This window comes from Lathyrus oleraceus, chromosome 5 (genome assembly GCF_024323335.1).
Source record: "Lathyrus oleraceus cultivar Zhongwan6 chromosome 5, CAAS_Psat_ZW6_1.0, whole genome shotgun sequence".
NCBI lineage: Eukaryota > Viridiplantae > Streptophyta > Magnoliopsida > Fabales > Fabaceae > Lathyrus > Lathyrus oleraceus.
In genome coordinates this window covers 34,393,614-34,420,776 of record NC_066583.1, presented here as the reverse complement: position 1 = coordinate 34,420,776, position 27,163 = coordinate 34,393,614, and the positions used below count along the sequence as shown (strand labels likewise).

Here is a 27,163-nt window from a genome sequence, read left to right as displayed (position 1 = left end):
CCTACTTTGACTTTGATACCCAGATGAATACAAACTTCCTTGAGTGTTGAGAAAAACCCTAGTTGATGCACAATTTCCCTTGTGTTGACTGATCCTTCAGATAGAACCCACAAAGTGACTTGGATGATATCCAAGCTTCTTGGAAGACAAACTCTTGGAGCTAATTCTGATTGACATGATGAAATACAATATGAAATGTTAAATGACCTAAAATGAATGCATGAATGAGGAGGGAAAATTTGAGGTGCTACAGGGAACCATTGTCATGCTTGCTTTCACCTTCACCTGGTCATTTCAATAAGCATGGGGCCACCTAGGAGCCTTGGGTCTCATGATTGCTCAAGCTACAAAACAAAAGATGTTAGTGACATATTTTTGTGCCTTTAGTTAGTAAATAAAATGAGAAAAGCAATAATATACAATTCAAGCATGCTTGGTGATCTCAAACCAACTCTCAAGAGATCCCACCCAAAGGTAAGGAGCCAAGATGCTATGGTCCTTGGGGCAAGATGCAAATGCAATGTTATGATGCCATGAGGGATCTTAGGGTCAAAATTAGGGTCTTACATGCTACAAGCATGGGATTGGTCAAGACTACCGTCCCTAGCACCAGTCAACAACAACCCTTTCACATTTCCGTATGCACAAAAGTAAGTTGTTTAAATTGCTATATCTTTAGTTACTTCTTTCAAGATTATTATCTCTAACTAATATTTTTTGACTTTTTCGTGTAGATGGTTTGCACGTGGTATGAGTTACAACAGATGTCCAAGACACTGTATTACTCAGTATCGCAACCTGTTGGATCACCTTCTACCGACAGACGTAAGGAAAATAACTTAATAATTTTGTTATATTTTGTTAACTTCTTCTACCGATATTATAATCCTATCTTCTTTCACATTTCAGTTCATTTGGCGTCCATACCTTAATTTGGATCATGACCATCAGGTCAACGCTGAAGACGCGGCCGTATGGATTGCATGCACACCGATAATACGGTTCACAACTGTGGAGATGCACAACAGTGATTGTGTGAAGCTGCAGTTCGGTATGCCCCAAAACATCCCAGATCCCCCAGCTAGCCTAGGAGAATGGCATATGCGCAAAGTTAACGACCAATGGAACTTCAATCCATGGCAAAGCTTCGCAAGATCGGAGTGTCGCAAATGGAAGCACCGTCATGACCATGTGTTAACTGACGCAGTCATGCCAATTGAAGAAAAACCAAGTCGTACTTATATGACTTGGTACAGATCGGTTGGTTTTCAGTTCATCGCCGAGGATATGTACTTGTACGACCCACGCCAGATGACTTACACACCTGACACCTCAACATCAAACCCCCAACAACAGTGTTAGACCGGATACACACAACCCCCTGTCCGTCAGACGTTTCGTTCAACCAACACACAAACATACAACCAAAACATACCATACACCCAACCCCAATACCAAGAGCATACCCCATACCACCACCAAAAAATTGACCATCAACCTGAGACTCAACATCGCTTCGCACCCACCTCATCACCCTACCAAAGTCACCTAAGCCAGAACATCCAACGGTCATTCAAAACCAACCGTCTCTTCTCCTACCATAGCCAAGAAGCCCAAACCTCACAAAACCAAAACATCCAACAATCCTATCTCTACCAAACACCCCAACAACCTTTCCATCCTTTCCTCGACGCATCGTTCACACCCATGTCTCCCTTCAACCGTCCCGGTCGCCCATCAATGAGTCAACCACAACCCAACTTCTCTGGCATGGGTCATGAGCTCAGCTACAACAGTACACCATCGATGCATACTAAAGACTATGCCGACTTGTCTGACTACCTCAACAGGCCTTCTCCTGTAGTTGGAAGTGACATTCCTGGCCCCTCAGATGCTCAAACACCGATATTGAATCATCAACGTGGGTTAGGGCCATGGGTTAGGGTAGCTAGAGGATGTGGGACCAGAGGTCGGTTAGGTGATCCCGGTCATCACCATTAGGTTTCTTTGTGTAAATGACAAATTTTATTAATATCAATTGATCCTATATCAAATTTATCTATCACGTATACCATTTACCAAAAAAAATTGCATTTTACACTGAGACTCCAATTGAATTGACGCATCCTCTTAAGTACTACACAGGGGCGCCAATCCAATTGGCTACTAGCCAATCTAATTGGCGCCTCCATTCAATTTTTAAGAGGAGTCTCCAATTCAATTGGCGACTCCTCCTAAAAGTGGGGTAGTTTGATTTTTTTTTGAAATCAGGGGTATTTTGGAAATTTCCTTGAAAAAATTGGTTATTTTTATAAACAAATTATGTATATGTAGTTAGTTAAATCTATAATAAATTTAGACCACATGAAAATGCATGAAAGAAAAAGGAAAAAAAAAAGTATAAAGTAGTGTGAATCAAAATTGAATAAAGAATAGTGTCTTGAAAAAAGAGAATAGAAGAAAGGAATGACATATGAGATGCGAAAGTCGTAGAGGTGCCAAATAACATACAATCTCATATTCCATTTTTTTAACGGATTTTTAGGGATTTTTAGTGTAAAAAAAATTTATAATTTTTTTTTCAAGAAAAACTTTAAATAAAAATTTGATTTATATAGTTGTTATTAAAATATTATTTTAAATATTTTATTGCTTAATTGAATTTTTTTATGGATATCAAAATTTAAAAAAATCACTTAATTTTAAAATTATTTCAAATAATTTTTTATAAAATATATTTTTTAAATATATATTTTTTCAATTTAATTGATATACACTAACGGTGTAAATTTTTATACGGTCAGTTAATCACAACTACTAATATATTTAAAATATTTGACTTTTATTTTAAAAATTTTAAAAGTAATACAAGCGGATGATAGTGATGCATTGATAGTGTAAAACTTTTTACACTGACAGTGATTAATAATTAATCTTATTTTTTTTAAATTACTATTTTGACTGTATTTTAATCTTTTAATGATATATGTTTACTTTATAGAATATCAAAATTAATTTTTATATTTAAAAAAAAAAACTAATATAAAAAGATTTATAATATATTAAAAAAGATTTTATAAAGATGAAACAAACAAACTATAAGATTTGTAATATGTTAAAAAACTAATATATAAAGAAAAAAATCAATTCTTTTAAAGGTGAAACAAACAAACCCATATATTTTAACAAAATTTAACTTTTATAGAATTAGGTCCGTCAGATCATTCCACTATTTTTTTTTCAAAATAGATTGAAGTTTTAAATTCGAATTCACTATTATATCTCTTCCATCTTATTCTTTTTATAATTTTTTTACAGGACAAATACATTCGTTTGTCACCCTAAAAAGTAGTGATAAAACTGAGTCAAAAAATTAATCTATAACTCAGAAAATGTTTAGTTGAATTCAATTTTCAATATTAATATGACAATATAAACACTCTTCAAAACTTAAAATATATCATCCAACTATAATAAAAAAAATATACGAAAGAAATTATAATTAATTGACATCAAATGTTAAACTTCATACACTTACATATTTTAGTAATTCTTTGTAAAAATTAATCATTAATATTTTTAGTAATTCTTTGTAAAAATTAATCATTAATATTTTTTTATAAAAAATTAATCAAATCAATTTGATCGTTAAATTAAAAATTACTAAATATATCAATTTTATAAATTTTAAAATTATTTAAGATTTTATCAAATAATTTTTATTTTTCAATATATAATAAATTATTTTAAAAATATATAAAAATGAACTATTACTATTAGAATATATAATAAATAAATATATATATATATATATATATTATATATATATATATATATATAATGGTAATATTAGATAATTTATTAGTTGGATTAATTTAATTTAATTTTCATAAAAAATAATTAAAAGTATAAATATGTTAAGTCCGATGTTATATGTCAACGAATTTGATTCATTAAAAATATTATGAATATATAATATTTGAGATTAATCTTTATTTATTAATTGTGTAAATTTTTTTATATAAATATTCAATTAAATAATGTCAAATTGAAATAAATATTTATTAAAATAATTTAAAAATAACATTATAAAATAGCAGAACATAATAAATTGATTGAATACACTTAGAATTTAAAAAAAAATATATGGATCTTAATCCGATAATATCTGTGACTAAATAATATAGAAATAGTAGAAAGCAAAATAGTATAAAGAGAGATAAGCGATGACTCAAATTGTTATTCACTTTAGGAAATTCAGTGATTGCTGACTACTCTTTCTTGAGTGTTCTTCTTTTCATTTCATTTCATTTCTCACATATCACTTCATTACCTTCTATCCAATTCTCTTTGTCCCTTCCTTAATTTCTTAACCCCAAAAAATCGCTTATTCTCTTAATCTTTATGGAAATTGAGCAGCAAGTACCCATCCTCATCAAGTCTAGATTCAAAAGCATATGTGTTTACTGTGGAAGCAGTCCAGGAAAAAATCCTAGCTACCAAATTGCTGCTATTCAGCTCGGAAAACAATTGGTAATTAATTATTCAATTATATTCATCTTATTCAGTTGCAGTTATTGTTCTGTTTTTCTTCCCTTGTTCTACTGGGATGCAGAAGTTATAATTAATTTGACATTTTTGAAAAATAATTGAGTAGAGAAAAATATATAATAAAAATTTGATACATATGTGTAGGTGGAAAGGAAGATTGACTTGGTGTATGGAGGAGGAAGTATAGGATTGATGGGTCGTATCTCGCAAGTTGTTTATGATGGTGGATGTCACGTGTTAGGGTAATTACTTTTATCCAGTAATTTAATAGTTAAAATTCAATATAAATAAATAAGATATCGTGGATTCGAAATCTCCGATCATATATTTGAGTTGAGTTACAAGTTTTTATTATTATTTACTTTTAGTATTTTTTGTGCTCATGAATAATGAATCTTCCTTCTTGCTTCCTTGGGCAGAATCATTCCAAAAACACTTATGCCAAAAGAGGTATTTAATTACCACTAGTAGTATTAATCTTGCTATCTAATTAGGATTATACAAGTAATCAATTAATTAATTAACAATATTGTTATAGATAACCGGTGAGAGTGTGGGAGAAGTGAGAGCTGTATCAGGGATGCACCAACGCAAAGCTGAAATGGCGAAACAAGCTGATGCTTTTATTGCCATGCCAGGTTAGTTAGTTACTAGTTAGTTACTAGTTAGTTATCAATCGCACACGTGCGGACTGTGGATAACAAATTCTGTTACTTTTTTTCTTTCTTTCTTATCATCATGTCTCTCAACTCTCACATCATTATCATATTCAACTTAATTTCTTTTCTAATATATATATAATTGTTATTAATTAATATTTAAATGATTCATCTAAACTAATCGAATTCGATCAGTTTTGTATGGCTTCACTAAATCCATTTCAAACTAAAATTCTAACAGGTGGATATGGCACACTGGAAGAATTACTGGAAATTATTACCTGGGCTCAACTTGGCATCCATGATAAACCTGTAAGATTCCATCCCCTTCTCTAATAAATATCTCTACATAAATATTCTATCTGACGGATTCGAACCCCTGCAATAGTTTCTGATGTCTTTATCTAGCTATCAACTGAGTTGCCTTGACGGAAAAAAATAATTTATTATTAAAATGAAAATGTAGAAAATGAATGGGAGTCAATTGGTTGCAGGTGGGGTTATTGAACGTGGATGGTTACTACAACTCGTTGCTGGCATTCATGGACAAAGCTGTGGAAGAAGGTTTTGTAACACCAGCTGCCCGTCACATTATTGTATCTGCCCAAACTGCCCAAGACCTCATGTGCAAACTTGAGGTACCTATTATTATTATTATTACACTTTCAATTATTATTATTTACACAATTTGCAATTTTTTCCATTTTAATTCCACGTGCTCTCAACACTTTCTACATTCTAATTATAGTACAATAATCTGCACATGATTGGGACAACACGATTGTATTTGTACCACTGTATACCCCAATTATTGGAAACGATCTGAGCCGTTCATTTGGTTACAGGAATATGTTCCTGAGCATTGTGGTGTGGCTCCGAAGCTAAGTTGGGAGATGGAACAACAGTTGGTTAACACAGCAAAGTCAGATATTTCTCGTTGACTAAAACTTAATTAAATCTTAATCTATAATTATGCTACTAATCCACCGTCAAGGTGGACCCTACATTTTAGTGCTTATTATTATTTAGTCTCAACCCAAAAGCAACCAAACCAACTCGTATAGATGTAAGCTTCACAGATTAGTTCTTGCTTTGATTTAATTTTTAATTTTTCTTTTGTTTGTTTTTGGCTTTTATGGTTTAAACTATGTAATTTTGTTACTTACGAACTAATTGTGAATTATTGTTTGATCATGAATGAAAGAATATAGTATATACTATAGTGTGAGTTTTCTATCATGTCGGTGATTAGGAATGTTGTTATATACTGGTATTTTATACTAGTACGTTTTAGATAAATAATCATTTGTTGAATACAGCTTTCAATTAATCATTTTAAAACTAAAACTAAAACAAAAACAAAAACTCAGTTAATAGAAAGATCTACTTTCAATCATGATAATGCACTTTGAAAATTGAATTCTAGAGCCAACATCTACTTTATTAGAGAGACACCTATAAATAATTACTTCCTCCTTACTAATTCATAAACAAATGTTAATATTTTCAAATTTATTAAAAAAACTAAATTGTATGTCTTTTTTAAATTTATTTTATAGGAATATTTAAAAACAATTTTAATTAAATTTATTTTATAGGAATATTTAAAAACAATTTTAATTAATTGTTGTTTATGAAAAAAAGAGAATAAATTAAATACAATTTATATTTAATTTTACTTTTAAAAAAATACGTGTTTAAAATAAAATGTTGAAATGAAATAAAATTTTATGTTTTTTTTTATAATTTTTAAAGAAAAAGTTATGTTTTTTGTTTCTAAATAATTACGGAAGGGGTATGTATAATCAAATATTAGTCTGCTAGTAATATTGTGATATAATTTAAGTTGTAGTACAAATCTAAGTTAATTAGGGTTATGGCTTGTTGTGTTAGTTACTTATTATACAAGTAACATAGTTGTATATATACACATAATTGTAATTCAGTTTTACAGCTTTCAATAAATTATCAATTATTTTTCATTCTCTCTCTTTCATTCCTTCTCTCACTTAAAGTGCCTCACACACTAACAAATTAGTATCTAGAGCTTCCGATTCGTGTTCTTGATCGTGTTTTCAAGAACTTCACATTGGTGGTCGTGTTTTCAAGGATCGTGAATCGCAGTTGCTGCAGAGATGAATGGTACCAATGACATTCCAAATTCTCTTCCAATTCTTGACGGTGAAAACTGGAATCGATGGAGTAAGAAGATGAAGTTTTTGTTCGGTTTTCATGAAATCCAAGAAGTGGTCAACAATGGCATCCCTGAGCTTGTCGACAATGCAACCAATACTCAGAGAGTCATTCACATGGATGCGAAGAAGAAGGATGGCAAAGTTGCATATTATATTCAATCTGCAGTTGATGCGACGAACTTTGATCAGATTTCTCATGCTGAATCGGTGAAGGAGGCATGAGACATTCTTGTCAAGTATTACGAAGGAGGTGAGAAGGTTAAAATCGTCAAATTGAAGACGTTGTTAAGGCTGTATGAATTAATACAAATGAGAGAAGAAGAAAAGATTACAGGTTACGTCTCGAAGGTGCAGAACCTTGTCCATCTCATGAAAGGTTGTAATGAAACCCTAATTGGTAAGATGATAGTTGAGAAGGTAATGTGTACGTTGACCTCTCGCATTGATCACACTATCGTAGCCATCAAGAATCTAACAATCTTGAAACCATGAAACTGGAAAATTTGGTTGGTTCGTCGGAGGCGCGTGAGATGAGGATTGTCGAATTGAAAGGTGTTCAAGATTCTATATATGCACTACAGGCTCAGAGACATGGAAGAAACATGGTGGTTCCAACAATTTCAAGGGAAAAGGAGACAAGACTCAGAGCAAGAAGTCTTGGTCAAACCCTTAAAAACATAAGGTCGATGATAGGACTTTTGAATCCTCCAAAAGAGGAGAATGAAATTCCTATAAAAAGACAAAGAAGAGAAAAAAAGGCGTGCACTACAATAACTGTGAAAATGGGGTCATTTGGCCAAGAATGGTTGGTACGTAAAAGAGAAGGGAGTGACAAAAGGCAAGGAGGAAGGAGCAAACCTTGTACGCCAAGATTCATATGATTATGAAGATTGGTGGTTATCATTGCAGTTGCAAATGACCACGTCAACTCCAAAATTTGGTTCCTCGACACAGGCTGCTCGAATCATATAAGTGGTAAGAAAGTATGGTTGGAAGATTTCGACGAGGCGAAGAAGAGCAAGGTCAAACTTGTAGAGGATACACTTTATGTCTCTTGACGTTGTATCCAGACAAATTACTATATGTAAGAAAGTCATTTATTGTGAAAAACAACATGGAATACAGATTAAAATTATCACTTATATACGCATCATCAACATCAACGCCTTCCTCCCACAAAAGTCTTAAATCTTCAATCAATGGCGTTAAATAAACATTTATGTCATTCCTTGGTTGTTTTGGATCCGAAATCATCATTGATAACATCATATATTTGCGCTTCATGCACAACCACATAGATAGGTTAGAAATTATGAGAAGAACATGCCATGAAGTATAATAGCATTCAAATTACAAAACAGGCAAGTCCAAATCTAAGGTTCCTTGGCTCAAGGATAAAATCTGAAGAAAAAAATGAATCAATTTTATTCCATTACAATTAATTAGCTACATGGCAAAATTTTCTATCACATACTCTTTCATTTGCATACCATCTAGTATTATTTATGTCATTTACATGAGCAAACAGTCTCTTGAACCTTTAAATTATCGGTAGGTGCCACATCACCTTGGAAGCAACACCCTTTCTAGTTACATTGATCCGTTGTCGCACACAGGTCAAAAATGAGTTTAAAAGTCTAGTAAAACGGAAGCGACACCCGAATGTCATATCACAAGGACTCTTGAATGTTGTAACTAAATGAATAAAAAGAAGGGGGTTTTTAAGGTTCAGAACTTAAATCAAAGATGATTAAAGGTAAAAGCAAAATTGATAAATAAGTTAATCTATTGTATCGATTTCCGACTTATTCACCAATTCTTATAATTTCAATTCCCTAGCTAATTTGATCCCATTCGATTATAATACTCACTGAGAAGCGCAGTTGGTATTATATGATGTATGTTCCTAATTTTCGAATTAAGCAAACGGATTTAAGCATACGCAAATTAAGTAAATGCGACTTAATCAAACACGATAACAAAAAAGCTACGCTAACGTGATTATAGTTAAGAATCATACAAACAATCAAATTTAATCAAATTTATCCTATAAGAACCAATTGAATTAAGCAAACAAAATTAATCGAATTAAGCACACGAGTTTATAGGAAGAATTAAAAAGAAATAGAAATAAAACTGAAATTAATAAAAACCTCAAAATGGAATTCGAATACAGCAGATCAACTCTTTGGGAATTAGCTCTCCATGGTATTCGTATGCCCTATTCTCTATTTCATGAATTATGAATATTTAAATCCTAAAACTACTAAGTTGTTTAAATAGAGCAAGGGAATTCGAGCCTAATGGCAACCGACCGAAAAAATACAAAATCGGCCCAAAAACAAAGCATTCTCTTAAGTCTGGAACTAAAATGAATTATTCGACCCTTCTTCACTCTGAATTAGCTTCTGACTTCAACATGAAACTTTTAGCTTAACCTTTCATCTTTTCAACTCCTATTAGAACGCGTCAATCTGATTCTAGTAGCTCAAGTTATGATCTTTATACTGACAGAGTATCAAATAACTATTCATGCTGAAAATAAAGTACGAAAATAAAATAAAGGCAAAAATAAACTTAAATATAAAATCATACTAAAATAGTAAAAATAATATAACAAACTATAGATTTGCCTAATTATAATAGTAGAAGAAGGTGCATCAAAATGCACTGATCAAATTCCCTCACACTTGAACTTTTGCACTCCGAGCAAAATTATAAATTCAAAACTCAAAACAGAAAAAACCAGAACAAACAAAACATGCAATTCCAAAGGTTATCAAGATACAAAGTGCAAGCAAAATTCTAAGTCTAATTTTAAAGAAAATGACATTAGTAAGTAACTCTTTTATGAGATTCAAAGCAAATACGAAAACAAATTACCAAAGAGTACATCAAAAGCAGCAAGATTTTCACAAGATAAATTTAATCAACTCTCAAGTGTTTAGGTAGATTGTTTACATTCAAAGTACATCATTAAAGAAAGTACTATCATAAGCTTGAAAAGACTCTAACATCCACAATTGAATTACATGCACAAAAAGATCAAAAGGACTTTTATTTGGTTGTAACTTGGCCAGGATATGGATGAGATAAATCCTAAAGGGTACTAGGCTAAGATTCAAAGGGAGAAAACATGAAAGAACTTACGGGAGTTGAACTACATTCATCCACTTTCAAACAAAAACTTTTTCGCTATTTTCTTCTCTTTTATCTTTTTATTCTCTCTTTTTTTCAGAAGAAAAATGTAATGACATCCTTCTTTGCTTTCTCCACTTTTTTTTATATATTTTTCTTCTCTCTCTCTCTCTCTCTCTCTATATATATATATATATATATATATATATATATTATATATATATAATATATATATATATATATATATATATATATATATATATAATATATATATGTATATATATATATATATAATATATATATATTATAATATATATATATATATATATATTTCTACCAACTTTTGAATGAAATATCACAATTATAGTTAATCAACCTCACAAAACTTCAAACAAGACTCTTTCAATCTTATGAATGAGTGATAACATTGTTTTTAAATTTTTAGACTTGTAATTAGTTTAAACAAAGAACGGAATAATAGGCTCAAGGGGATTTTAAAACAAGAGATGATATTATTTAGGGTTGACTTTTTGGCTAATGACTAAAAAAATAAACAAAACAAAAACAAGTTGCCTTTATCATATCAATGTGCATTAGTAAACAGAAAGTTTCAACAAGAGTCAATTTAAGTTCTAGAGATTAACAGACATGAGTGAAATCACACAAGAAAGAAAGAGATAGATTTTTTAATGTTATCCATTAAAAGGCCAAAATCTCACAAGGTTAATTGATCTACCACAAATGATGTACAATTTAGAGTTTAGTCCTACATGTCATATTAAGAATGCATAAAAAGAATCAATCACGTCACACCATAATTCTTTAATCAAGAGAACAAAGAAAATACTCACAATTGTAACTCAAAAACCATAGAAAAAAACATGCATTTTTTCATGTAAGAAAATAAACAAAAACAAAGAAACTGAATAAAATAAAACAAAGTAAATGATTCCCTCCCCCACGCTTAAAACATACATTATCCTCAATGATATATAAAATAAGAGTGAGAGAAAGGAAAGAACACACCCAAGGAGTCAAGGCGGATAAATGATCGCATAAGCAGCCTTTCCTAAAGAGAGTTCTTCTGCAGTCTCTTCTTCCAAAGTCAGACTCTCGTGGAGTATCTTTGGATAATGCCCATTGACCTTGAAATTTTGATTAGTGTCTTCGCCTTGTATTCTAGGATCAAAGAAGGATCTTCCATAAGTAAAAGTGTTGAATGGGCACGTAAAAGTGATCTTCTTTTTCATAACATCAAGAAACAAAGGATTACAAAGTTGTCTCACTACTTTTGTTCCATCTTTAAGTGAGATCATATGCGTACATATGGATGGGATAATATCACGAGTTTCAGCCAAGGTCCATCTAATTCCCTTCTTATGTTCCTGCTCAAGTTGAAGCTTTAATAAATAATATAAATCCTCAGGAAGTGGTTTAGGCTCTAAAGAAGATGGTTGTTCAATGGATTGTATGTTTGGGGCAGCCGGGATGTCAAGAGCTTCAGCTACGTAAACAACTTCATTTACATTGTAACCCTACAAGGCAGCATCAATCTCAGCACAAATAGAACAAAGTTTAGTGTTAGTACAATCATTACACGAGTAAATATCATTCAAAACCAGAAAAAGTTGGAAAATCAGCTGAAAACAAATCAGAATAAGCTTCACCAACAACTTCAGAAAGCAACTCTATTTGAAAAACCGAATACTATTCCTCGTCAATCTTCTTCTTTTTCAATACTCTTTATGGGAAAGGGATTGGTGGTACATACTCTTTTTCAGCCTCAACAACAATAGAAGGTTCAGGTTTATTTTCATGTGTTGCACTAACAATTTTTATATTTTTTTCTAGGGTTGGTTTTGCAACTATTTTGGTCCTCAAGGAAATTTCACTCACATTAGGGCCTTTTGGATTAACTAATGTTTGGGCAGGTAATTGGTTCGATCCTTGAGCTTGTTGCATGACATTCATTGAAGTGGCAAGTTGTCCAATTTATGTTTGCAAAGTCTGAATACTAGAATATGTTCGCTACTGAAATTGGAGACTATTTATAGTCATTTGCTTGACAAGTTCCTCCAGTGAAGGTTCGAAAGGTGAAGAGGTGGTTACTTGTGGAGGGTTATATGGTGGTGGTGGTGGTGGTGGTGGAATGGGTAACATCAATTGTTTCACTAAAGAGGTAAGTTCATCAATTCTGGTTTCTAGAGCTTTATTGGAAGAAGAAACCTGAATCTCATTCACACCTTTTGCTTGGACCATAGAATTATCCCTTTTTAGGAACGATTGTGAGTTAAGTGACATGTTCTCAATCACGGATTTGGCATCAGCTGGAGTCTTATCAACAAGTGCTCCACCACTAGCAGCATCTAAAATGTTTCTTTCCATTGGTAGAAATCCCTCATAAAAGTATTGTATTAGCAATTGTTCAGAAATTTGGTGGTGAGGACAACTCGACACTAACAACTTGAATCTCTCTCAGTATTCGGCCAATGATTCCATGTCAACCTGTCTAATACCACAAATTTCTTTTCTGATTGAAGAAACTCTTGAAGCGGGAAAAAATATTTCTAGGAAGATTTTCTTCATATTATTCCAACTTGTAATAGAATTTAGCTCAAAATAATATAATCAATCTTTTGCAGCACCTTGTAGTGAGAATGGAAATGCTTTAAGCTTGACATGATCTTCGGTAATTCCTTGAGGCTTCAATGTGTAGAAAACACAACCTGAAATTATTTTAGATGACCATGCGGATCCTCACCTGCAAGACCATTAAACCTTGGCAACAAGTGTATTAAACCAGATTTCAATTTGAAAGGTACAACAACAACATGATATTCAAAACAGAAAGCATTATAATTAACATCAGGGGTAACAAGTTCTCTGAGGGTTCTTTGGTCATCCATGTTAAACTCAATAGAAAAGAAAAAAAAATTATTAAACAATGAGAAAACACATAACTAATTCAGCAATGCAACAACAAATAGGAAAATATCGACAATGTCCCTATTAAGTAAAAAAAATTGAAATACGGAAAAAATGATTAAAATAAAATACAAAAAATACAAAAACACAAAAATTAATTAATAAAGTCAATTAAGAATTTTGAGAATTTTTGCGGAATTTTCTGAAACTACCAAAGCAGAAAAAAAATCATAAAAAATAGAAAAATAACGAATTTCAGATTTTTAGGACGCCTACCACTATTTAGTTTCTAAATAGAGGCTTTCGATCATTGATTTTTTTATAATGAATCGACAAAGAATCGGAATAATATGAGACAATTTTCTTTAAAACAGTTTTTTATGCTAAAATGTGAAAAGGCCAGAACGCAAGAACGCTGAAACACAACACCTATAACTATAAAAAAATTAAAATCTACAAGAGTCCCCGGCGTCGGCGCCAGTTTGATCTGTTGTCGCACACGAGTCAAAAATGAGTTTAAAAGTGTAGTAAAACGGAAGCAACACCCGAATGTCGTATCACAAAGACTCTTGAATGGTGTAACTAAACAAATGAAAAGAAGGGGGGTTTTAAGGTTCAGAATTTAAATGAAAAATGATTAAAGGTAAAAGCAAAATTGATAAATAAGTTAATTTATTGTATCGATTTCCGACTTATCATCGATTCTTATAATTTCAATTCCCTAGCGGATTTGATCCCATTCGATTATAATATCCACTGACCAGCGCAATTGGTATTCTATGATGTATGTTCCTAATTTCCGAATTAAGCAAACAGATTTAAGCAAACGCGAATTAAGCAACCGCGACTTAATCAAACACGATAACAAAAAAGCTACGCTAACGTGATTATAGTTAAGAATCATACAAACAATCAAATTTAATCAGCTATATCCTATAAGAAACAATTGAATTAAGCAAACAAAAGTTATTGAATTAAGTAAACGAGTTTATAAGAAGAATTGAAAAGAAATAGAAATAAAACTGAAATTAATAAAAACCTCAAAATGGAATTCGAATACAACAGATCAACTCTTTGAGAATTAGCTCTCCATGACATTCTAATGCCCTATTCTCTATTTCATGAATTCTGAATATTTCAATTCTAAAACTACTAAGTTGTTTAAATGGAGCAAGGGAATTCGGGCCTAATAGCAACTGATCCGAAAAAATACAAAATCGGTCCAAAAACTAAGCATTTTCTTAAGTCTGGAACTAAAATGAATTATTCGACCCTTCTTCACCTTGAATCAGCTTCTTACTTCAACATGAAACTTTTAGCTTAACCTCCCAGCTTTCCAACTCCTATTAGAACGCGTCAATTTGATTCTCATAGCTCAAGTTATGATCTACATACTGGCAGAGTATCAAATAACTATTTATGCTGAAAATAAAGTAAGAAAATAAAATAAAGCCAAAAATAAACTTAAATATAAAAGTACACTAAAATAGTAAAAATAATATAATAAACTATATATTTGCCTAAGTATAATAGTATAAGAAGGTGCATCAAAATGCACTGATCAACACCATCATCATCTTCAGCATTGTTGTCCTTCTGCATGTAGCGTGACTCCCCACACCTCGGGCACTTCTTCAAGTCTTCATAATCTTTCCTATATAATATGCAATCATTATGACATGCATATATTTTTTCATATTCCAAACCCATTGGACACAATATCTTCTTGGCCTCATAACTATGGTTGAACAACATATTACCTTATAGAAGCATTTCTTGCAATAATTCAAGCAATTCAGTGAAACTTTTATCCGTTCACCCACGTCTTGCCTTAAGATTGATTAGTCTTAACACAACTGGTAATCTTTTAAAAAATTTGCGTCCTAGATATAACGACTCTTTCATGTCTCTTTGGAAATTTTCTTCTATATGAGCTTTCTTAAAAACATATACTCCAATATCACGAATAATAACTTCTAGAGTATCATTCATAAATTCATCAACTTCAACTCTATGTCACACAGGTCTTTTTTTATCACTTCACCATGTCACACCTATTTCGTGTAATTTTGAGTAATTTCATCACAATCTAAAAGATATAATATAACATCCCTTTGATGTATTTGTGTATTCAAAAGATTTTACAGGACACCAAAAAATCTCATTATTGTCAAGAAGATTTTTTACCCGTGAAATCAAGAAATTGAATCACTCCATTGTCATACTCTTTACTTAATCTATTAGCTTTCATCCAACTATGATATATAATTAGATACAACTTCTAAAAATAAAATGAAAATCTTACACAACCAATAACAATGATCATTCCATCTCAATAAAACAACTATAACACTAAACTACCACATCTACAAATACATGGAAAATAACGCAACATTATACTCTCAGTCTCAAAAACCATAACAAAAAAAAAACTAAAATTAACACTACATTATACCTTAAGTATCAAACCATAACAATAACAACAACAACATCAATGACGACGACAACAATAACATCGACGACGACAACAACAACATCATCAACAACAACAACAACAACAAAAGCAACAACAATAACAACAACAACACTCATGGATAAATTTTACATACCAAAAATATGATGAGAGACTCAATGAAAAGTGTTGGTTTGAGGTTCGAGCTTCCTTCCTCCTTTGACAAGATGTAGAATTGTGTTTCAGTTTGTTAGGTGGAGAAGATAAGGATAATGTTCCTTTCATTCACTAGGGCGTAAAATATGAATGTGACTTAACATTATGGTGAAAGAATAAAATATTGTTTAGAGTTTTCATCTCGATTTCTGAAAAAATGAGAGAACATAATCGAGGTAAAAAATGTGTTCAAGTTAATTAAATAAAATATTGTTTAGATTATTCACCTTGGTTTCCTATAAAACTCAGGTATTAGATGATTTATAAAATAAAGACGTCTTTTTGCTTCTAAATAAAACATAAAATTGCATGAGCTAGGAATCGAAACTCAAACCCTGAAGAACATTTTATGCCGATTTTTTGCAAAACTGAGGTTTTAGATTTAATACTATATATATATATATATATAATATATATAATATAATATATATATATATATATATATATATATATATATATATATATATAAGACACTTTCTAGGTTATTTGACCCCGGTCTTAGAGGTAGTGAGAAAGTTGGTGAACAACTTTAATTGGTAGTCAGTAGGATGGTGTCTAGAAACAATCGGACGCCTAAGTTAGTTACGAAGATGAAGTAAGCGATATTGAGATAACATATTTAGTATCTTTAACCTTAATTTATGGGCTTTATATAATTATTTTAAAAGAGACCGGGTGTTACACTTGGATTTTTCATCTAGTAGAAAGTTAATAAAGAATTTCAATGAAAAAACATTTCTTGTAGGAAAGCATTAATGAAGTTGTAAAGAGCATTAATGATGAAGCGTCAACATGCTAATAACGAAGGATCGACTGAGCTGTTGACACGAAATATGGTTTGGAGGAATCTTAAGTATAAATCCCCAAGACCAGGATCGCTTGGAAGCATGTCTAGAATCTAAAAAAGGACAGTCGACAAGGGCCTTTATTTCAGCAAGAAGATAAGTCGACTAAACCACGTAAGGTTGAAAGACTTAGTAAAGTTACAAGTTCAGAATCTTTAGTAGCCAACATCGATAGCACATTGGAGAAGTTACTATCAGGGGTTCTTGGGGAAGTTGGAAGCAGTTGCAACTCTGTTAGATGAGGGCAACGATCTAGAGAGGGGGTGAATAGATCGCAAATAAAATTTTCTCCAATTTAAAAATATGTTTTAAAAAATTATTTACTATAGAAAGCGGAAGAAATTCTGGATCGACACTCATCTATCAGGAACCGTTATCAAAAGAATCAAATATGCATATAACTATAACAAAATGTATAACAATGATGAGAAAACAAATCAATAGGTTTTCTAAAGTAAAATTTGAATAATGAACACTTTGTAATCAATTTCCAATGAAATGTGAAACAAAAATTCACTAAGAAAATTTATCAAACATTTGGTGTGCAATAAACACCAAACTGATTTTCCTTTGTGATGATGATATGAAAAATCAATTGCAATTGTTTAGACAATAATTATCTTACAAAACAATTTGAAATACTTCAACATAAACAAAATTATCAGTTTACCAAATTGAACAATAAATGTATTATAAAACTGTAAAGAGAGAGAGAGAGAGAGAGAGAGAGAGAGAGAGAGAGTGTGTGTGTGTGTGTGAGAGAGAGAGAGAGAGAACACAAAGATTTATTTAGGTTGATCCCCGATTATCCTCATAATGGGTATGTATGCCCCCAATTCCAAATAGAATTTCGATATTGAGTGAACCTTTGCAAAAGTTGTATACAAAAGAGAAGTAGAAATCCAAACCCTTAACCCTAAGTTGGATGTTGATTCTAGCTTCTTCTCTGCCCTTGATCTTAACCAACATCAAGTGGCCTAAGATATCCAATTGATCCTCCGATTAACACTACTCCTTTGACAAAAACTCCTTTCTTCAAAGCTTTCACTCGACTGAATACAAATTTCAAAATCTTGTCTCAAGCCTGTAAATTGATCCTTAGGTTACCGCTCTTCCTTTGAAAAAAACTCCTTTCTTCAAAGCTTTCACTCGGCTGTGTCCAAATTGCAAAGACTTGTGAAAAAAACCCCAAATCACCATTGATCTTGGAGAGAAAACCCAAACTAGTTTGATCAATGAAACCCCCAAAGAATACTCAACCCAATTTGATTACATCAATCCTAAATTGGACCCTATCAATCTTATTTCTTGATGGCACCTCACAAATATGATTATGTGTAATTATTGCGTGTATGCATAAAAAAAGGTTTAAGGTGATGAGAAAATTCTTTGTATGTTCTTGGTTTCATTTTTTTTGAAAATGATGCATGAATGTGTGCGCGCACACACACACACACACACACACATATAGTAGGCCAATACATCTCTTGTCGAAACAAGAGCCACTTCAACTTTTAACCTACTTAGTGAGCCCCACATGCCCCACCATGGACATTTGACAGAGCCATATACACCTCAACCTCACTAAGGCACTTGATTAAAACTCCTTTAGGCGTCTTTTTGAATAATTCATTTCCCATAAAGTGTATAACTCAAAGATCGATACCTGAATTTTGGCTCTGCAGATGTTGTTGGGTTTTCTAAGTAACCCACTATTGGTTTTCTCAAATTTTCACCCGTCAAGTTGTCGATAGCCAATATTTCGAAGTTCTCGTCATCTGCATATCCCAACTTGGTTTCTTCCAAATTTGTTGGATATAATCTAGTTGCCATTACCTTCCCTCGAACTTCGATCACATGTTCCAATTTTTCTTTCGAGATCTTATAGGCAGAAGCAATTTGCTCCAGGTCATTAGCCTCCTAGTTTTTCAGTCGAGGAATGTGTCTGATATTCACCATTTCGAACTTTCATAATAGACGATTTGATATCACGAAGTACATTTTCAAATTCTCTTTGACATATTTATATTCCTCCGTCATCTATTTCATGACCAGTTCTGAGTCACCCATTATTTCGACTCTAGTTATCCCCAATTCTAAAAGAATTTCAAGGCCAACTATCAAAGCCTCGTATTCAGCCTCATTATTCGAAGAAGGCCCTTCGATCCTATACTTAAATCTTATTGGAATTCTAGTATATAATTAGTATCCCTATACCTGTTCCATCTTTGTGACTCGAACCATCAAAGTACAATTTCCAAGATTCAAGCTCCAAATAGTTTAAGGAACTTTTGACGATAGAATGATCGACTATGAAGTCTGCAACCACTTGTCCCATCATGGCCTTTAAAGGCACATAGAGGGAATATTATGTCAAGGCGAGTGCCCACTTTCCAATTTGACTATGCATAATTGGATTAGAAAGCATATGTTTGATGATATCAAAATGAGACGAGATATACAAATCGACAGGATTTATATAATATTTCAACTTTGTACAAGAGAAATGCAAACATATACACAATTTTTCAATTATACTATATCTAGTTTCTGCATCATTGAGAACTCGACTAAGGTAACAAATGGCTCTTTCAATGCCATTATCATCTTCTTGAGCAAGCATACTCCCTATAGTTACATCAGATGCATAAATATACAACTCATACTTTTACTTCGACAAGAAGGTGACAGAATTGGAGGATGAACAAGATACTCCTTGATTTTGTCAAAAGCTTCCTGGTGCGCTTTCGCCCACTCGAAACCTTCCTTCTTCAGTTGGAGTAGAGGAGAAAAAGCCTGAGTCTTGCCACTTAAGTTTGAGATGAAACTTCTCAGAAAGTTGATCTTCCCTAACAGCAACTGCAATTACTTCTTTGTCGATGGTGATTTCGCCTCCATAATGGCCTTGGTCTTATTCTGGTTTATTTCGATACTTTTTTGTGAACCACAAAGCCTAAGAAGTCTCCAACATGCACACATAATGCATATTTGAGAGGATTCATCTTTAGACCATGCTTCCTCATCCTTTCGAATGACTGTCAAAGATGATCTATGTGCTTCTTTCTTGACACAGACTTAACAGCGATATCATCAATATAAATCTATTTAAATATTTCTATAAAATCATGAAAAATGGAATTCATTGCTCTTTGATAGGTTGCCCCTGCATTTTTTAAGCCAAAAGGCATCACCACCCATTCGTAGGTACCTAAGGCTCTGGGACATTGAAATGCCGTCTTTGGCACGTCTTCCTCAATAATGAATATCTGATTATACCCAGAGTACCCGTCGAGCATACTAAGATACTCATAGCCTGCAGCAGAGTCGACAAGAATCTCTCCCACATGCATTGGATATTCGTCCTTTGGGGTCGCAACATTCAGATCCCTAAAATCTATGCAAACCCTCAAAGTCCCATTCTTTTTAATGATTGGAACTATGTTAGCAATCCACTCGAAATACCTCGTTGCACATATGAACTTACACTTAAGAAGTCTCTAGACCTCTTACTTAATCTTCGACAAGATTTCTGGTGCAAATCATATTGGAGTCTGCTTAATTGGCTTCCTTCCAGGTTTGATTGGCAATTTTAGCTCTATCAGTTCCCTACTTAATCCTGGCATCTCGTTGTAATCCCAAGCGACACAATATTTATACTCCTTCAAAAGCTGGATCACTTTGAATCTAAGTTCTGGGACAAGGTTGACGCTTATGTATATTGGTCTTTTTACCGTTCCTTCTCCTAAGTAAATTTCTTCTAATGGATCATGTGCTATCATTTTCATGTTGGGTGCCAGTGGGTTCCTTTCGAATCCCAAATGCTCTTTGTCATAGATGGCATCGAGCATCTGGCTTTGCACTTCGTGTTGCTCCTTATCAGGCGGCTCTGGTTCAAAATCTATGCCAGGTCCCTCCAGATGCACATTAGCTTCTTTGGGTTCAAGAGGCATGTATTTAACTTCGGCCTCTAAGGCCACTTTTAGTCTGTTCTCAGCTATATATGCCAAAATATTTTCCAATGTTTTGGATTCAGACATAATCACCAAATTCATCTACCCGGTGATGCTTGATCTGGCTATTTATATAATAGTCGGTCGGGTACTTGACTGCAAGTGCACAGTCCAGTCGCTTTAGTTTTAAAAGATATCGATCACACAGGGACCTATGGTCAATATAGTGTTACTAACGTCACTATGTTTAGCTAAGGGAATTGATTAGTAGAAGTTCGGGGGCAAAATAGTAAATCTAAGGGAAAATTTGTTTTAAGAAATAATTGATGGAAGGAATCAGTATGCAACGCATTAATTGTCAGAGATTCGATAAGTCACCGGTGAATAGTTTAAATGCCAAATATCTCTCAGTAGAAAATATTTATTTAAAAAGCTTTAGCTCACACTCTCGTGATTGTTGATTCGGCCTATAGCTTTAAGTCCCATTTGAAGTTAAAATTACTTTTTGAAAATAAATAAGTTCTAATTGCTTTTAAAGTGCTCTCGCTGTTTTTAAACTCAATGCCTAATTTTTACTATCCAGCTCGAGCCTCACGCTCTCGCGATTGTTGGTTCTCACCTTAGTTAATTTCCCACTCTCGTGGCAAAACCGTATTAAATAGCTTTTCACGCTTTTGTGATAAAGTTAATTAAATTTAAATTAAAAACTTCAGCCTAAAAGATTGTTTGACAAAAAGAGTTTTCACCGATTATTATTAAATCCCATCAAATTAAATTGCTACATACCGATACCGGTAATTTAGCCGGACATGTTAAATAAGGAAAACACAGAGCATAAACAGATCAACATTGCGGCAAACATCATTATAATAATAACTGGGCAATAATAATAATAATTCAATAAAAACCTGGATATCGAAGTAACAGAGTATAGCGAATCTCGGAGTACTTGAGCAGTCCTCCACAAGTCGGTAGACTTCTGCTTCTTCAATACAAATTGCTTACTAAAATTAAATAAAGTGTAGTAGTTCCCCAGTGTAGGAAACTACTACTATGGCTAACTGGAAAACGGGAAGGAAATGGAAAAAAGGGAAATTCTAAAAAGAATGGTGAATGAATTAAGGCAACGGAAACAAAGTTGCTGAAAAGAAAATAATCTAAAAAGCTAGAAAGCTGTAAAAATTAATTGCAGAGCGTAAGTGTAAATGTAGGCGTCCCCAATTTTTCCCATTTTGGTCCTTTATATAGTGCTCCTTTAGGTCTTGGTGGTTGAGATATTTAAGGAAGACTTGGTTTGAATGAGGAATCCGTGGGAGTCAAGTTGTTGGAGGGAATTTAGGCACGTTTGGGTGCCTGTGATTGACTGTTTCAAAGCGCAGATTCTGGCCGCGTGACGGTCGTCATGGGCCTGTGGCGGTCGTCACAGGATGGGTCGTGACGGTCGTCATGAATCTGTGACGGTCTTCACATCAACAAATTCTGCATTCTGGTTTTCTGCTTTTTTCCTGTGCTTTCTCATCTGTTTCTTCTTCTTTTTCTTCGTTTTCTTCTTTTTGCTCATTAATGCCTGGATATTTAAATACCTGCAAAAACAACTCGAATACTTGCGGAATAATCAGAATATTAATTAAAATGGTATGATCTTTGAGTGTAAATCAAGGCAAATATCTGATGTATTTTCGTGTTATCAAACTCCCCTAAACTTGAATCTTTGCTTGTCCTCAAGCAAATACAATTTGAAAACAAAGTTAAACGCGAATACATTACCCATTCATACGTGGTTGTCAGGTGGATGGTTAAGATGGCCGATATTCGAGTAAAACACTAAAGATATTGTGACGACACGAGCTTTCAGCTTTAGCGTAGATCTCTCCTTTGCACAAGCCAATTTGAATCATGCTATTATAGCTCAACCTAGTGTCTCTGTTTCTATTTCACCCGGTTTCATTCTAGCGCAATCACATTAAGCCCTTTGCCTCCGCACGCACTTAGTGAAGTAGCCGGTTAGTGACTTTCATCCTTTTCTCAGCACGGGGGTCTGGTACACTTGTGCGGTACCCCTTTATATATCCCCTTTCTGAAGGTTGTGGGGGATCGAGCCGTAGTTCGGCCTACCGAGTCCAGTACTAGGTACCTCTGGACCAACTAACTGGGGTTTCTGTTCCTTCTTTTTGTATATCTTTGCAACCTTTTGTATGGTTCGTTTATCAATTTCTTGATAACAACAGTATGAAGGAATTTCGTAATTTGTAGGAATCAAACACTTATATTCATCGGCTCTCCACGTGGTTTGCGCTTGAGACGGTGCTGACTGCTAGTATAAACTACTAGGGGTTAATCTAGAATGGAGACTTAAGGTGTCGGTATAATGGTTATTCAAACTAATCTCATAGAAGTGAGGGATCTAGGGTGTCGGGGCGGTATCAATCTTGTTAGATCTTTCTCAGTTTTCCTAACAAAACCTCTGCAAGACAACCTATATACTCGTAGGGTATGCATTAAATCTTAAGGAAAAAAAATTTGTTATGCCAAAATGTGTATAAATGATTGATAAGGACAAACAAAAAAATTTGTATTGGCTAAAAATACTAGCAATAGAAACAAGTAGAGGAGTGATAAGGATTTCCTCCCACATTTAATCAATGCATTGTCCTCAATGCGACAGTATACAGAATAACAAGAAAGAAATAAAAATCACTACTCTTCATTACGCTGTTGGCTTCTGCGTGCTCTGGCTCTTGCTCTTGCGCGCTCACCTCTTCCTCGCTGGGTAGGATCCAATCCTACATGCCGAGTCTACTCTTGGATGGCATCTACCCGATATGTGAGGGAACTCATCTGGTCTGAAAGCTCCGTCATCCCCTGATCATGCCAGTTTGCATAATCGTGTTAATCCCGCTGTCTTTGCTGGATCGCTTGCATCATTTCCGTCTGGCGTTCTTCCATTCTTTGGTTGTGTCGCAGCATCTCGGCGTAGATGTTTTCCATGGAGGCGGGTCTTCGTTCGCTTCTCTGGTGTCCTCGGGAATAAGTCTCTGCAGCGTGCTCTTGAGGTGGTTGAGGCATGCCTCGATCAAGCTCCTCCTCGACTTCATCTGCACCATTACCAGGATTTCCATCATTTGCCTCGGGGGCATCCAGACCGAATATCCAATTTGCCATATCTCTCGGATCTGTGTGGTTCCTGTTTGGCATGATGATGCTTAGAACTACCTTGTTTCTGACAACAGGGTGGCATTTCCCGTCGTCTCTTGCTTTGATCAGGTGTGAAGCACGGCAGTAGTCGATGTCGAGGAATTCTGCCTGCAAGGCTGGTAAGTTTGCGAGCCTATCTCCCAGGTTCAAGCCTAGTTCTATGGAGGTGATGATTCCCCCAAAACAAAACGCCTGGCTGCCTCTCATGCATGCAACCTGGATGTTGGCTAGTAGGAAAGGAGTGACATTGAACGCAATTTGGGCAAACACACAGTGAAGAAGGAAAAGTTCCTTGGAGTTTACCTTATGATTGTTGACTCTTCCAAAAATGGTGTGCCCCAGGACTCGGTGAAAGTATCTGATGGATGGGTTGTGAATATATGTTGCGTTAAGCGTATCCTAGCTCGTGGCGTTCATGTTGGTGAGGTTGTGCCAAACTGGAAATGCTATCTCTGACCATCCTTCCGGGATGCAGCAGTGAATTCCTTCTCCATGTCGGAAACCAAGCATTCGCGCTATTTGGGTTTGATTTAGGGAATACTCGGTGTCGAACATTCTAAATATGGCGACTCCGGTGAGATATTGAGTAGCGCCAGGGGGTGTGATATAGGAGTAGGAACTCAGAAACTCCAGGGTCAGCGCTTCGTAGGTTGGTTGCGGTGTGGTACACAGTTGCGTCAAGCTGGAGTTTGTCAGCATCCACTCCACGCCCTCCAAAAGTCCTAGCTCCACCGACATTCATGATCAACATACCTCGTAGCTTGAATGGAGCGTTGGTAGAACTTGCGGTAGTTGTCTCTTTGGCGTTTGCCGACTTCTCCGTTTCTGAATACAACGGTTGATAGGTCGGGAGTAGCTCTTTCTTGACGGGCTATTGATGAGGTGTATGAAACTTTTGGTGTTGGTGGGTGAGATGGAATATTTGTGAGTTACACGCTTGAAGAAAATGTAAAGAATTGAATAAATGGAGAGCAGAATGGTATGAGAGTGGTAATTGATAAGGAAGAAGAGAGGGAGAGCGCCTGCATTTATAGGCGAGCTCTTTGGAATTCGTGACGGTCGTCACAGGGGTGTGACGGTTGTCACGCGCAACGGGTGCGTAACGGTCGTCTGCAACGGTCAGATGCTCGTAACGGTCATTTTCATACCGTGTGACGTTCGTGGTAGATCCGTGACGGTCGTCACGTCTGTGAGATGGGCGTCACCATATATGTGACGGTCGTCACACACTGATTTCAATTTTTCAACACAGTTTGCAGCAATATATGATAACAGCATAATAATGATAACTAAGCAATAGAATTTTAAAAGCATAAATGCAAAAATAAATAAATAAATGAATAAGCAGAAATAAATGAATAGCAATTGAATTAATAAATTGAAATTAAATGTAACATAGGAAAAAAATAGTAACGATAACATAGCAAGCAAAAGTAATAAGGTAATTAAACAAAGGTAATAAAATAAATGTGCTCCCTCCCCAGACAAAATAAAGCAGTGTCCTAATTTCTTAGTGCGAGTAGGAGAAATCAGTGGTCAGTAGTATTAGCCACGGTTTTGTCCCAATGCATCTACAGCTTCGTTCAGGTGATGAAACTGCTCGACGGCTATATCCATCAGGCCTAAGATATCAAGACGCATGATCTTTATCTCTTCTTTCATAGTTGTGATGTCGGCTTGAAAACCATTCAGACGGGTGAGAAGCATGGCAAGGTTATCAGCATATGATGGAGGAACCGGTTCATCAATGTTATAATAGTTGGGAGGTGTTTCAGGATCAGATTCTTCTACATGGATAGGGTCATTGATATACTCATATTTGGGCGGTGTCTCGGGAGGTGAAGGTGGATCAATAGGGTGTTCATCTAAGTCATAAAGCCAGTTATTGCGGTTGTGAACACTCGTTCTCTCATGGTTAGGCAAGGTAAATAGTCGAACCACTTCGTTATTGATTAGATAATCAAAGGTATCCGTCCCAAGGTTTCCTATGATTCTGCGGTTAAAGCAAAATTCAATATCCATGGGTCAGATGTTTCCAAAAGGGACAAGCTCATAAAGTGGGCGTCTAAGTCCGATTGCGTCTACTATCATGGTTACTAGGCCACCTATTATTAATGGGGTACGGTTGTTCTTAGCAAGGTGAACAAATCTTTCCATCATGAATGTCACGATATTGACATGTCGACCTTGATCGACACATAGCAATATGAAAAGTTCATCGCGGGACACTATGGTGTTATTCTCTTCCTTACTAAATAAGGTATGGGCTAGTATTTTATGAAAGTATCGGATAGCAAGGTTATGGATCTTTTGTGAGTGCATCTCATTCGGGTTAGGGTTGGATTCTCCAGTTATGCTACCCCAAAAGTCATCTAGGTCGATGTCATTGATTAGGTCCTCCTGGCGGGTAGTAAAAATGAAAGGGCCACTAGGGAATCCTAGGAGGTCAGCAAGGTCTCGACGGCTATAGGTGAAGTCTATGCTAAACAACCTAAAGGATATCAACCCTTTGTTAAGTCTGTAACCATGTTCGGGGTTGTATACAAGGGAGCTAAGGAATTCTAAGGTTAGTTCACGGTACGTGACAAACCGTCTCTTAATGGTTGCGTTCTCCCACCCAAGCTGGTTAAACATAAATAGGATGCTATCTCGGATGCCTAATTTATCCATGGTAGGTCCATCATAATATATGGTCAATGCCATATCCTTCCGGGCTAGATAATCGTACCGCCTTCTCTGAACTCTACCTCTGAAAATTGTCTCTATTTGTTGCATGATGAAAGTAATTAACTAACTAGTTAGTAGTTTTCCTGTTTATCAGTATCCAATATGTCTAAGTTAGTTACTAGAAGCAACAAGAATGACTATAAAGAATCAAGAAGAGGGGAGCAAAAGATAAAGAAGAAAATCAAAGAAGGAAAATAGTTTGTAACAAAGATAACCAAAAAGAAGGTGGGTTGTCTCCCACTAAGCACTTTGTTTAATGTCGTAAGTTCGACAGTAGCGTCGCGGTGTACTAGGTTTGGGGTTGAGCGGG

General features: G+C 34.5%; 1 protein-coding gene across 1 annotated transcript; it reads left to right on the top strand.

The window, feature by feature from the left end:
- Window positions 1-4,229: 4,229 nt before the first annotated feature.
- On the top strand, window positions 4,230-6,449 carry LOC127085272 (cytokinin riboside 5'-monophosphate phosphoribohydrolase LOG1). The gene is made up of 7 exons (XM_051025804.1): window positions 4,230-4,533; window positions 4,696-4,793; window positions 4,971-5,001; window positions 5,090-5,189; window positions 5,452-5,522; window positions 5,705-5,848; window positions 6,056-6,449. Exons 1-7 carry the CDS (start codon window positions 4,405-4,407, stop codon window positions 6,149-6,151), a joined length of 669 nt encoding a protein of 222 aa, XP_050881761.1. The 5' UTR covers window positions 4,230-4,404; the 3' UTR covers window positions 6,152-6,449.
- The last annotated feature ends 20,714 nt before the right edge of the window (window positions 6,450-27,163 follow it).

Coding starts and splice junctions, on each gene's coding strand:
- LOC127085272 (XM_051025804.1), top strand. CDS start 4,405: ATGGAAATTGAGCAGCAAGTACCCATCCTCATCAAGTCTAGATTCAAA. Junction 4,794..4,970: donor GGTGGATGTCACGTGTTAGG/GTAATTACTTTT, acceptor TTCCTTGGGCAG/AATCATTCCAAAAACACTTA. Junction 5,523..5,704: donor TTGGCATCCATGATAAACCT/GTAAGATTCCAT, acceptor AATTGGTTGCAG/GTGGGGTTATTGAACGTGGA.